The 13084-nt window shown below is 41.9% G+C and overlaps 1 protein-coding gene across 4 annotated transcripts in view; it reads right to left on the reverse strand.

The window, feature by feature from the left end:
- The window catches only part of KLHL22 (kelch like family member 22), a 57381-nt gene that overhangs the window by 14995 nt on the left and 29302 nt on the right, over positions 1-13084 (reverse strand). For all 4 annotated transcript variants that reach the window (XM_073629218.1, XM_073629219.1, XM_073629216.1 and 1 more), the window contains one exon: positions 5213-5706. In XM_073629218.1, coding sequence (XP_073485319.1) covers positions 5213-5706 — 494 coding nt within the window. The remainder of the gene's footprint in view (positions 1-5212; positions 5707-13084) is intronic.

Genomic DNA, 13084 nt, shown 5'->3' on the forward strand with positions numbered 1-13084 from the left:
ACTTAACTTCAAAGTAATTGATAACGTTGTTTCCATATTACAAAAATTGTCCAACAGATGTGACGATAGTATAAATGAGGCAATGCATTATGTAGTTAGTATAGTGAGATTTTTCAATAAGGTGACTCAGAATTTCCAACTATCTACTGTACAGGCATAGCCAAAAGTTTTGGGAAAGACACAAATATTCATTATCACAAAGTCTGCTGCTTCAGTATTTTTAGATCTTTTTGTCAGATGTTACTATGGTTAACTGAAGTATAATTACAAGCATTTCATAAATGTCAAAGGCCTTTATTGACAATTACATTAAGTTTTTGCAGAGTCAATATTTGCAGTGTTCAGTGTTTCCAAGACCTCTGAAATTCGCCCTGGCATGCTGATAAATCAACTTATGGGCCACATCCTGACTGCTGGCAGCCCATTCTTGCATACTCAATGCTTGGAGGTTGTCAGAGAGTGTGTGTGTGTTCACCTGCCTCTTGAGGACTGACCACAAGTTCTCAATGGGATTAAGGTCTGGGGAGTTTCCTGGCCATGGAAACTCCACAATGTGGATGTTTTGTTCCCCAAGCCACTTTGTTATCAATTTCGCCTTATGGCATGGTGCTGCATCATGCTGGAAAGGGCATTGTTAGTCACCAAATTGTTCTTGGTTGGGAGGAGTTGACCTTGGAGGATGTTTCTGTACTATTCTTTATTCATGGCCGTGTTCTTAGGCAAAACTGTGAGTGAGCCCACTTCCTTGGCTGAGAAGCAACCCCACATATGAATTGTCTCAGGATGCCTTACTGTTGGGCAAGATGCAGGACTGATGGTAGTGCTTTCCTTTTCTTCTATGGACAAGGTTTTTTCTGGATGTCCCAAACAATGGGAAAGGGGATTCATCAGAGAAAATGACTTTACCCCAGTCATCAGCAGTCCAATCCATACACCTTTTGCAGAATATCAGTCTGTCCCTGATGTTTTTCCTGGAGAAAAGTGGCTTCTTTGCTGCCCTTCTTGACACCAGGCCACCCTCCAAAAGTCTTCGCCTCACTGTGCGTGCGGGTGTACTCACATGCCTGCTGCTACTCCTGAGCAAGCTCTGCACTGGTGGTGCCCTGATCCCACAGCTGATTCAATTGTAGGAGACGGCCCTGGCACTTGCTGGACTTTCTTGGGCGCCTCAAAGCCTTCTTCACAAATGCAGTGGAAATTATTTTTATGGGATTAAGTTAATTTTCATATTAAAGAGGAACTTTGCAATTAATTGCAATTCATCTGATCACTCTTGATAACATTCTGGATTATATGCAAATTGCCATCATAAAAACTGAGGTAGCAGACTTTGTGAAAATTAAGATTTGCGTCATTCTCAAAATGTTTGGCCACGGCTGTATGAGAAAGACTATTATCTGTAAACAGTAACTATCTAGCACTAGAACACAATATACCTGTCGGGCCGAGCTTCACCAGTCCAGCCTCACTCCTCTGCTGTCTGGTAGAACAAGGTCATTCTGGTGGAACTGTTGGTACATATTACCGACAGACTCCATATTACACATCACAATCCTTTGTTCACAACAACCCTTACCAACACCCAAATTACCTACCTCATGCCCCATTGCTCCCTTTCAGCAGCTCATCACATGCAGAAGCTCAGTATGATACTGGATTGCAGGCTGCACCAAATTCTATTCAGGATTTATAACCCATTATATGCCATTATTTGGTTTTGCTGAGGCCCATATTTTTCTTTCCTGGTTTATTACTCATGTTGGGCGATTTAAATTGTATTCTGTGCACATTTTGCAATTCAATTAATTGCAACTTGTTTTGAATTGAACCTAAATAGTCATAAATTTGTTGGAAAAAAAAAGTAATTGCAGATGCTTTCAGTGTTAATTTTTGGCTGCCACTCTCCCAATGAATTAAATTGAAAATACTAACAACTTACAAAGCCATCCACAACTCTGCCCTTAGCTACATCACTAACCTAATAATTCTCTTCGTTCTTCCCAAGACCTCCTGCTCTCTAGTTCCCTTTTCACCTCCTCCCATGCTCGCCTCCAGTACTTTTCCCGAGTCTCTCTCATCCTATGGAATTTCCTACTCCAATCTGTCCGACTATCTCCAACTCTATCCACTTTTATGCGACCCCTGAAAAAATTTCTCTTCAGAGAAGCCTATCCTGCCTCCACCTAACAACTGTACTTTTATTTTAATCAGCAGCTCATCCCCCACATTACCACCTTTTGTATCACTCGACCCTCCCTTTTAGATTGTAAGCTCTAACAATCAGGGCCCTCTGATTCCTCCTGTAGTAAACTGTGTTGTAACTGTACTGTCTGCCCCGCGTAAAGCGCTGTGCGAACTGTTGGCATTAAATAAATCCTGTACAATAAGAACTAACATTTATTAAGTGTGACTAAGCACAATTCCGATATAACCAGACCTAGTAATATAGTGATAGTGAGTTCATGCAAGAAAAAAGTCATCTAAACAAAGGTCTGTGAAACAGCTCTCTTATTGGAATCTGTTGTGAGAACTACTTTTCGGGCTATTACGATCACTTTCCAAAACTCTAAGCTCATACTTTAAAGAATGCTTGTTGCCTGCCTGATATGAAGGCTTCAGTGCTGAAAATAGAGGTTTATTAAAATTTCAGGCAGCGTGTTTGTTTGTATTGGTGTGGGATTTATGCCAGTGACATCCAACCCAATAGCGTTTGAAATTCACTACTGACAGCCGCTGTGCTTCTCTAAAGTCATGAAGAGCAAATTATGCAACTAACACAAATTTATTAAACACACGAACTGCTTCAAAGAAGAGTAATTGCCTTACAGTAATCATAAGAAATCGATTTCCAAAAGAGGTATTATGACATTCAAAATGTGGACTCAAATTCAACAGCTGATAAAGTCTAAGATAAAGAAAAAAGATGTTATATGAGATCTCAAGATATAGATAGCAAAAGGGGAAGAAAGATGCTGGGAGTTGGGATGTAAAGGGGAGAGAGAGCAGGGGAAAGAGGAAGGGGAAAGGCAGAGAGGTTATATTTGGCTTACCTTTGGATAGACATGTAGGCATAATGAAAAAAAAATTGTCTTCACGCTGTCGAAGCTCTCAATACAGCATCCCCAACACGGAATGTGCATCTTCCTGCTGGAAATAACAGGGTGCACCTAATATCTTCTCTTTGTTTTTGCTCCTCTTCCACAATTACTGCAGTACTGGTATGTCACTGCCTACTTCCGGGTTTACGGTGGTTGTACACAGCGAAAGCCTGTCAACAAGTCCCAGCCAATTATTTATGGCCGGAAGCTGCCGATCGGCTCTGTGCAATTACAGCTCAGAGCTCTTGTGTTGGTAAACAACACAGAGCTCTGTGCAGAAGGAGCAATCTTTACTAAAAAGCAGCACACAATACACATAGCTAGGCACACTTTTAACCCCTTGATCGCCCTAGATGTTTACCCCTTCCCAGCCAGTTTTATTAGTACAGTGACAGTGTAAAGTATTATCACTGATCACTGTATTAAAGAGGAGCTCCAGCCCCCCCCCCCCCCAAAAAAAAATTATAAGTCTGCAGCTACAAATACAGCTGGGCACTTATCTGTCCATGCATACAGCGGTGTCCTCATCCAAGCCAATTCTTCAATTGGCTATCAGGTGCTGGCGCCGCCATCCTGACTTTGGGAACCGGCAGCAAAGCTTTGCGGCTTTACTGACGGTTTCCTATCACTTTGTGAATGGGCCGCAGTCTTCTGGGACCTGTGAAGTGTCCCAGAAGGCTGCGGGGGAAGGAGGGGGCGAACTGAGCCGAGAGTGGGAGCTGGTACCTGTCAAAACCAGGTACCTGCTTCCCTCCCAAAAGATGCCAAATGTGGCAGGGGAGGCAAGGTTTGGAAGAAGGCAGACAAGCGGAGCTTCCCCTTTTGGATGAAGCTCTGCTTTAATATCAGTGGCAGTTAGTCAGTTCTCCTCAGCTTCGGTTAGTGTCAGATGGACTGTCGCAGTCCCATTATACGTCGCTGATCGCCATTAGTCGTATCAACAACAAAAAAAAACTATTCCAGTATATGTACCATAGTTTGTGGGAACTATAACTTTAACGCAAAGCATTCAATATACACTTATTGGGAATCATTTTTTTTTTTTACCAAATAACATTTTTTATGTGATATGTTTTATATTGAAAGTAAAGAATAGTTTTTGTTCTTTTTAGTTTTTTATTGCAAAAAAAGAAAAAAAACCCAGTGATGATCAAATACCACCAAAAGGAAGCTCTATTTGTGTGAAAAAAATTATATAAATTTTTTTTGAGTACAGAGTTGCATGACCGTGTAATCGCCAGTTAAAGTAGCGCAGTGCAGTATAACAAAAAATGGCCCAGTCATCAAATTTGTAGCTTTTGAGCTTCAAGCAACACTATGGGGTTGATTTACTAAAACTGGAGAGTGCTAAATCAGCTTCCAGGGTTTTTTTTTTTTTTTTTTTTTGTCAAAAGCTTAATTGAACAAGCTGAAGTCAGAAGCTGATTGGCTACCATGCACAGCTGCACCAGATTTTGCACTCTTCAGTTTTAGTAAATAAACCCCTGTGCACGGTTTGAACAGACACAACTGAAAACCATGAGAGTTTGGATGTTGAGTGGTTTGGAACTTTGAGCTACACAACGCTCTGGTGTGAATGGAGCTTTATAAATCTGACTACTGATTGGCAAATGCTTTGTATAAAAAAAAAAAAAAAAAAAAAAAAAAAAAAAAAACTTTAAAAACTTGTTTAAAAAAAAAAAGATGCATCATGGCACATCACAACATGCTAGAATGCACATAAAAATGTGCCTGAAACAAACACATACAGTAGGTGTGAATGGACCCTTAAGGCGGTAGTAAACTGCAGTTGGTGAAAAAAAAAAAAAAAATTCCCTGCAAGGCAATTTTTATTTGTACTAAACCTTTTGCGTGCATCTACTGGCAAAGGCAATCTAGACATTCATTTGCACAGCTGTGCTCTTGCATAGAGGCCTTATAAAGAATGCGAGATATACATTGTTAGCCAATAATTTATATCTTCTAAATAAATACAGGCTGTATGCAAATACTGCCATTTAATGGCTAATCATTTAAGGGTTATGTGTGAATTATTTTAATATTTGCATCATTTTGACACAGTTATGACATTACAATTACAGGGGCAAAGCCAAAGAAAGGAAAAAAACCCTTACCTCCAACATCGTGCTTCTGCACGGTACCCCCTCACGTTGTTGTCTCCCCCAATCAAGTAGACAAAGTTATTGAGCACTGCAATGCCTTGATTTGACATGCGTGGGGCTTGAGGGGCTGTTAGTGGCCTCCATTCCCCAATCAGAGGGTTCAAATATTTGGCCTGATCACTGAGTACAGTATAAGGGGTGGAGAACATCCCTCCAAAGCCCACTATGCAGTTGAACTCGGAGCGCAGATGTGTGTGGGGCCCCTGCAGCACCGGCTGCATGATTTCATTCTTGTGATATTCCAGAGCACCGGACACTGTCACTTTGAGGGGACACGGCCCCAGCTTGTCATGTAGCCTCTGCAGGACTGGTAGCTCCATCAAGGGGAAGCGTACAGTTTCAAGTAGCTTTGGAGACTCCGTCAGGCTCACCTGATCCGTTTCCACCTGCTCTGAGGTGTAGTGGTAGAGTAAAGCTCCCTCGTATACTTCATTTTCTGATCCCACCTGAAATACAGATTTTGCATAGAAATTAGAAGTAATTTTGTGTCAGTTATATTTAAAGTACATCTGTAAGAAACCCAGGAAACTCAAATCAAGAAAATGCTGGACAAACATATGTGGTTTTCAACATCTCCTCAGTTTGGACTACCCAGCTTTGTGGCAGGTTTACTTTATTTAAAATGTTACTAAACCCACAATAATAAAATCAGTCTGTATATGCAGTAAAGCATGCCTGCTATACTTACTGTGGAGCCTAAGGGGTTAATCCTCCGCATTGTGTAAAAAGGCTGTTTAAACCTATTTTCTCTCTTTATTATTTCCTAATAATCCTATCTCCTAATAAGACAGAGCCTTTGGCGTTAGTCTACAAATGCTCAGTTTGGGGTGTATTGCTACAGAGGGAGGGTGCATGTGATCACCGCAGGGCCAATGAGCACTGTCCAGAGGGTCAGGGTTACTGCAGCCTCATAGGACAGTCGGAGTAGAATAAAAACTCCTCCTACAAGCTTTAACCAGACACTGATAGAAGTCATAAGACTGCAACAGTATCTCACAAAAGTGAGTACATCCCTCAAATTTTTGTAAATATTTTATTATATCTTTTCATGTGACAACACTGAAGAAATTACACTTTGCTACAATGTAAAGTAGTGAATGTACAGCTTGTATAACAGTGTAAATTTGCTGTCCCCTCAAAATAACAACACGCAGCCATTAATGTCTAAACCGCTGGCAACAAAAGTGAGTACACCCCTAAGTGAAAATGTCCAAATTGGGCCCAATGTGTCAATATTTTGTGTGGCCACCATTATTTTCCAGCACTGCCTTTAACCTTCTTGAGCATGGAGTTCACCAGAGCTTCACAGGTTGCCAATGGAGTCCTTCCCCACACCACTATGACGACATCCTGGAGCTGGTGGATGTTAGAGACCTTGTGCTCCTCCACCTTCTGTTTGAGGATGCCCCACAGATGCTCAATAGGGTTTAGGTCTGGAGACATGCTTGGTCAGTCCACCACCTTTACCCTCAGCTTCTTTAGCAAGGCAGTGGTCGTCTTGGAGGTGTGTTTAGGGTGGTTATGTTGCAACACTGCCCTGCGGCCCAGTCTCCGAAGGGAGGGGATCATGCTCTGCTTCAGTATGTCACAGTACATGTTGGCATTCATGGTTCCCTCAATGAACTGTAGCTCCCCAGTGCTGGCAGCACTCATGCAGCCCCAGACCCTCCCATCACCATGTAGGCACACTTGTCTTTGTACTCCTCACCTGGTTGCCGCCACACACGCTTGACACCATCTGAACCAAATAAATTTATCTTGGTCCAGTATGAGAGAGTGAGAGCGATAAACACCAAATTTAACACACCTGCTCCCCATTCACACCTGAGACACTGTAACGCTAACAAGTCACATGACAACGGTTAACTTACTTTTGCTACCAGCGGTTTAGACATTAATGGCTGTGTGTTGAGTTATTTTGACACTGTTGCACAAGCTGTACACTTACTATTTTACATTGTAGCAAAGTGTAATTTCTTCAGTGTTGTCACATGAAAAGATATAATAAAATATTCACAAATATGTGAGGGGTGTACTCCCTTTTGTGAAATACTATATATACTGCTGATGAGAAAAGGGTTTTATCAGTTTATATTTTTACTAAAATAATTGCATTTCCATGTTCAGTAAACAATTAAAACAATTCTGCAAAGAAGAGTGGGCCAAAATTGCTCCACAGCAATGTGAAAGACTCATTGCCAGTTATCTCAAATGCTTGATTGCAGTTGTTGCCACCAAGGGTGGAACAACCAGTTATTAGGCTTAGGGGGCAATTACTTTTTCACATAAAGCCAGGCAGGTTTAGACAGCTTTTTTGTCTTAATAAATTAAACCATCATTTAAAAACTGCATTTTGTATTTACTTGGGTTATCTTTGTGTAATAATAAAATTTGTTTGATGATCTGAGTCATTTAAATGTGACAAATATGCAAAAAAATAAAATCAGAAAGGGGGCAAATACTTTTTCACACAACTGTAATGAATGCATGGTCTTGTGTTTAGTAACATATATTACATAGAATTAGAAGTATGTTTGTGTCAGTTATATTTAGGCTAAACATGTGAGAAATCCAGGCAATTCACATTTAAATATATAATGAATAAATGTGTGCAGTTTCCAACATTTGCTTAGTTAGAGCTGCCCAGGTTTATGACAGGTTTACTTTAACCTCTTTCCGCCCGCTGGTTGTCAAATGACGGCTGGGCAGCGTGGCTCTTATTCATGTGATGGCCCTCCAGAACGACCACTCTTGCGTGCCATGGGGGGCGAGCAGTGGTGCGATCACAGCCGCGCTGTGTTGCTAGGACACGACGCGACCCCGATCTGTGTAAAGAGCCGCTGCTTTACGGCTGTGTCCAATCACAGCCGGTCAAATGTAAACACGGAGATGCCAGTAATCGGCGCTCTTCGCCTCACACTGACAGAGTGTGAGGAGAGGAGAGCCGATCAGCGGCATCTCCTCACAGAGGACATCTAGAGCTGTAATCAGGACACTGATCATCAGTGCCCTGATTACAATTAAGTGCAAGCAATGCCACTGCCAGCAATCAGTGCCAACCAGTGCCCACAATTGGCACCAATCTGTGCCCACAAGTGACAGCAATCAGTGGTCATCAGTGATGCCAGTCAGTGCTGGCTATCAGTGCTGCCCATCAATGCACATCACTGGTGCCCATCAATGCTCAGTGCCACCTATCTGTGCCCACCAGTGCTGCCTATCTGTGCCCAGTGCCACCCATCAGCACTGCCTATCAGTGCTCATCAATGCCACCTATCAGTGTCCATAAGTGCGGCATATTCGTGCCTCCTCATCAGTGCTGCCTCATCAGCACGCATCAGTGAAGGAGAAAAATTACTTATTTACAAAATTTACTGACAGAAACTAAGAAAAACTTTTTTTTTTTTCAAAATTTTTTTAGTCTTTTTTTTTTTAGGAAAAAATAAAAAACCCAGGAGTGATTAAATACGACCAAAAGAAAGCTCTATTTGTGTGAATAAAATGATACAAATTTCACATGGTTACAGTGTAGCATGACCGCGCAATTGTCATTCAAAGTGTGACAGCGCTGAAAGCTGAAAAATGGATTGGGCAGGAAGGGGGTTAAGTGCCCTGTATTGAGGTGGTTAAAGTGTAACTTTAGTCAGAAAATTAGGTACTGATAGATTACTTCAGGCTGGCCCCTTTTGCAGGTATAGCATTATAAATAAGTGTCTACTTATTAAAATCCAGTAATGCACTGTCTTCACTCTGCACTGCACATGCTCAGTGGCTCTCTATTCTCTGTCAGTGCCTAAAATCAGAGCTACTAGAGGCCGATCAGCTGACAGCTTTAAGATTTACTGTTGCTGAAGGGGGAAGAAAGAAACATGAATGACACAGTCTCACAGATTAGGAAGGAAGAAAAGAAAAGCAGGAGAGGTGACAGGATACATCTTGCTGCCAGGGAGACACAAAAGAGGTAAACTTACATAGATGGTGTCTTATCTTATCTCCCTGATATTCTCTCCTTTCTCCCTTATGCCTAGTACACACTATCAGTTTTTTTTTGTTCAAAGGTGCAGCCTGAAGGAAAGAAACTGTAGAGCTTGGGAGGAGAAGCTGTAATAACAATCCGATGTTAGTACAGCTATCTCAAACAAAAACCAAAGAAAATTCTCAGCTCAATTTACTGACTAGCTTGCAACCAACCAAATAATCCTAACAGTATGCATTAAAAACAGGAGTTTAGTTTGCACACATTTGCCAATACATGCATAAGCTGCAGTGCTACTTCACAGCACCCCAGTATTATTTGCAGTCCTAACTCATAATTTTGAGAGCCTCCATAGTAGTAGAAGAACATACATTATAATGGATGGGCAGAGTGCAGGTGAGCCTGGAAGGAGTCCACCCCTCCTTAAAAGGCACAGGGGTGCACTGGATACCCAGCAAATAGCACAATGGCAGCAAAGGTGTCCAGTGTGTCCCCTCACCAGTATTACAATAGTACAAACGAATGGCCACTGCCCCTACCAATCTTAGCCTCCGTTTGATCTGCAACTGCCATGGTGCTGCACATGAGATCAGTTATGACACCACAGCCATTTGATGGTTTGACAGTTTGGTTGAGGACACAGGCAAAATGTGACAGCATTAAAACCATTAAATCAATGGATTTAGTTCTGTTTTAACAGATTTTATTTCAGTGAAAGAAGCACCCTGCAAAGGTTGCGTTCAAACTGCCATTACTCCAGGTGTCTACTTACAGTCAGGTCCATAAATATTGGGACATCGACACAATTCAAATCTTTTTGGCTCTATACACCACCACAATGGATTTGAAATGAAACAAACAAGATGTGCTTTAACTGCAGACTTTCAGCTTTAATTTGAGGGTATTTAAATCCAAATCAGGTGAACGGTGTAGGAATTACAACAGTTTGTATATGTGACTCCCACTTTTTAAAAGGGACCAAAAGTAATGGGACAATTGGCTGCTCAGCTGTTCCATGGCCAGGTGTGTGTTATTCCCTCATTATCCCATTTACAAGGAGCAGATATAAGGTCCAGAGTTCATTTCAAGTGTGCTATTTGTATTTGGAATCTGTTGCTGTCAACTCTCAATATGAGATCCAAAGAGCTGTCACTATCAGTGAAGCAAGCCATCATTAGGCTGAAAAAACAAAACAAACCCATCAGAGAGATAGCAAAAACATTAGGTGTGGCCAAATCAACTGTTTGGAACATCCTTAAAAAGAAAGAACGCACCGGTGACTCAGCAACACTAAAAGACCCGGAAGACCACGGAAAACAACCGTGGTGAATGACCGAAGAATTCTTTCCCTGGTGAAGAAAACACCCTTCACAACAGTTGGCCAGATCAAGAACATTCTCCAGGAGGTAGGTGTATGTGTGTCAAAGTCAACAATCAAGAGAAGACTTCACCAGAGTGAATACAGAGGGTTCACCACAAGATGTAAACCATTGGTGAGCCTCAAAAACAGGAAGGCCAGATTAGAGTTTGCCAAACAACATCTAAAAAAGCCTTCACAGTTCTGGAACAACATCCTATGGACAGATGAGACCAAGATCAACTTGTACCAGAGTGATGGGAAGAGAAGAGTATGGAGAAGGAAAGGAACTGCTCATGATCCAAAGCATACCACCTCATCAGTGAAGCATGGTGGTGGTAGTGTCATGGCGTGGGCATGTATGGCTGCCAATGGAACTGGTTCTCTTGTATTTATTGATGATGTGACTGCTGAAAAAGCAGCAGGATGAATCCTGAAGTGTTTTGGGCAATATTATCTGCTCATATTCAGCAAAATGCTTCAGAACTCATTGGATGGCGCTTCACAGTGCAAATGGACAATGACCCGAAGCATACTGCGAAAGCAACCAAAGAGTTTTTTAAGGGAAAGAAGTGGAATGTTATGCAATGGCCAAGTCAATCACCTGACCTGAATCCGATTGAGCATGCATTTCACTTGCTGAAGACAAAACTGAAGGGAAAATGCCTCAAGAACAAGCAGGAACTGAAGACAGTTGCAGTAGAGGCCTTGCAGAGCAACACCAGGGATGAAACCCAGCGTCTGGTGATGTCTATGCGTTCCAGACTTCAGGCTGTAATTGACTGCAAAGGATTTGCAACCAAATATTAAAAAGTGAAAGTTTGATGGATGATTGTTAATCTGTCCCATTACTTTTGATTCCTTAAAAAGTGGGAGGCACATATACAAACTGTTGTAATTCCTACACCGTTCACCTGATTTGGATGTAAATACCCTCAAATGAAAGCTGAAAGTCTGCATATTTACGGACCTGACTGTATATCTGCAACCATCATTTAACAAATGATAGTGATGCATTCTTTTTAACACCTTGAGCTCCAGGAGATTTTACCCCCTTCATGACCAGAGCATTTTTTGCTATTCAGCACTGTGCTACTTTAACTGGCAATTGTGCGGTCATGCAACACTGTACACAAATTACATTTATATCTTTTTTTCACACAAATAGAGCTTTCTCTTTGTGGTATTTGATCAACACTTTTTTTTATTTCTTATTATATAAAAAAACCCAAAAAACGGAGTTATGCCCTGTACACACGATCGGACATTGAACGGACATTTCGACAACAAAATCCATCGGATTTTTTCCGACAGATGTTGGCTCAAACTTGTCTTGCATACACACGGTCGCACAAAGTTGTCGGAAAATCAGATCGTTCTGAACGCGGTGACGTAAAACACGTACATCGGGTCTAGAAACGGGGCAATAGCCAATAGCTTTCGTCTCTTAATTTATTCTGAGCATGCATGACACTTTGTGCCTTGGATTTGTCTACACACGATCGGAATTTAAAGGATCGGATTTTTGTTGCCGGAAAATTTTATAGCCTGCTCTCAAACTTTGTGTGTCGGAAATTCCGATGGAAAAAGTCCGATGGAGCCCACACACGATCGGAATTTCCGACAACACAATCCGATCGCACTTTCTCCGTCGGAAAATTCGACCGTGTGTACAGGGCATTAGTCTTACCAGGAAATCTGTTTCCAGTAATCTTACAAGGCAGCCCTTGAGAGATGGAGTTCCTCCCTCCAAACAGGAAACACATTGCCAATCAACTCTTTTAAGGCGGTCCCTCAGGTCCCTGGTCAGTCATCTAAGAGAAACAAAGGCCGGAATCTGAAAATCATATAAATACAACACAGCCCCACAAGGTTAAACATTAGGGTGGGATCATGCTGCCCTAGAAGACTACTGGAAACAGAGTTACCGGTAAGACTAACTTTGTTTTTCCCCCAGTCATCTTCCAGGTCAGCCCTTGAGAGGATAACCAAGTATTATGTGGGACAATTGCTTGGAGGACTTTTCTACCAAAAGCCTGGTCCTGACTGGGTATCCAAACCAGTTGGTAATATCGGACAAAAGTGGAGAAGCTGGACCAAGTTGCCATCTTGCAAATTTGCTCCGGGGTAGCTCCTACCTTCTCCGTCCATGAAGCCGCTGAAGCCCTTCTAGAATGAGCACTAAGATTTTTCGGAGGTGTTACTTGCATAATTACATAGCACTCCAGAACTGTTGACTTGATCCATCTAGCTAGCGTTTTTTTGGACGTCTGTTTACCCTTCTGTTTTCCTGCGTACAGGACAAATAGGGCGTCTGAGGATCTGAATTCACTAGTGATTTGTAGGTACTTTAACAAGCACCTCCTGACGTCTAGTAGGTTCAACGCTTGCTCCTTACTATTGGACGGTGAACTACAAAAGAGGAGAGCTACAAAAAGTACCATATCCTTAGATTTGTGGAAATCTGATGCCATTTTCCGTGTAAATCCTG

This window comes from Aquarana catesbeiana, linkage group LG01, assembly GCF_042186555.1.
Source record: "Aquarana catesbeiana isolate 2022-GZ linkage group LG01, ASM4218655v1, whole genome shotgun sequence".
NCBI lineage: Eukaryota > Metazoa > Chordata > Amphibia > Anura > Ranidae > Aquarana > Aquarana catesbeiana.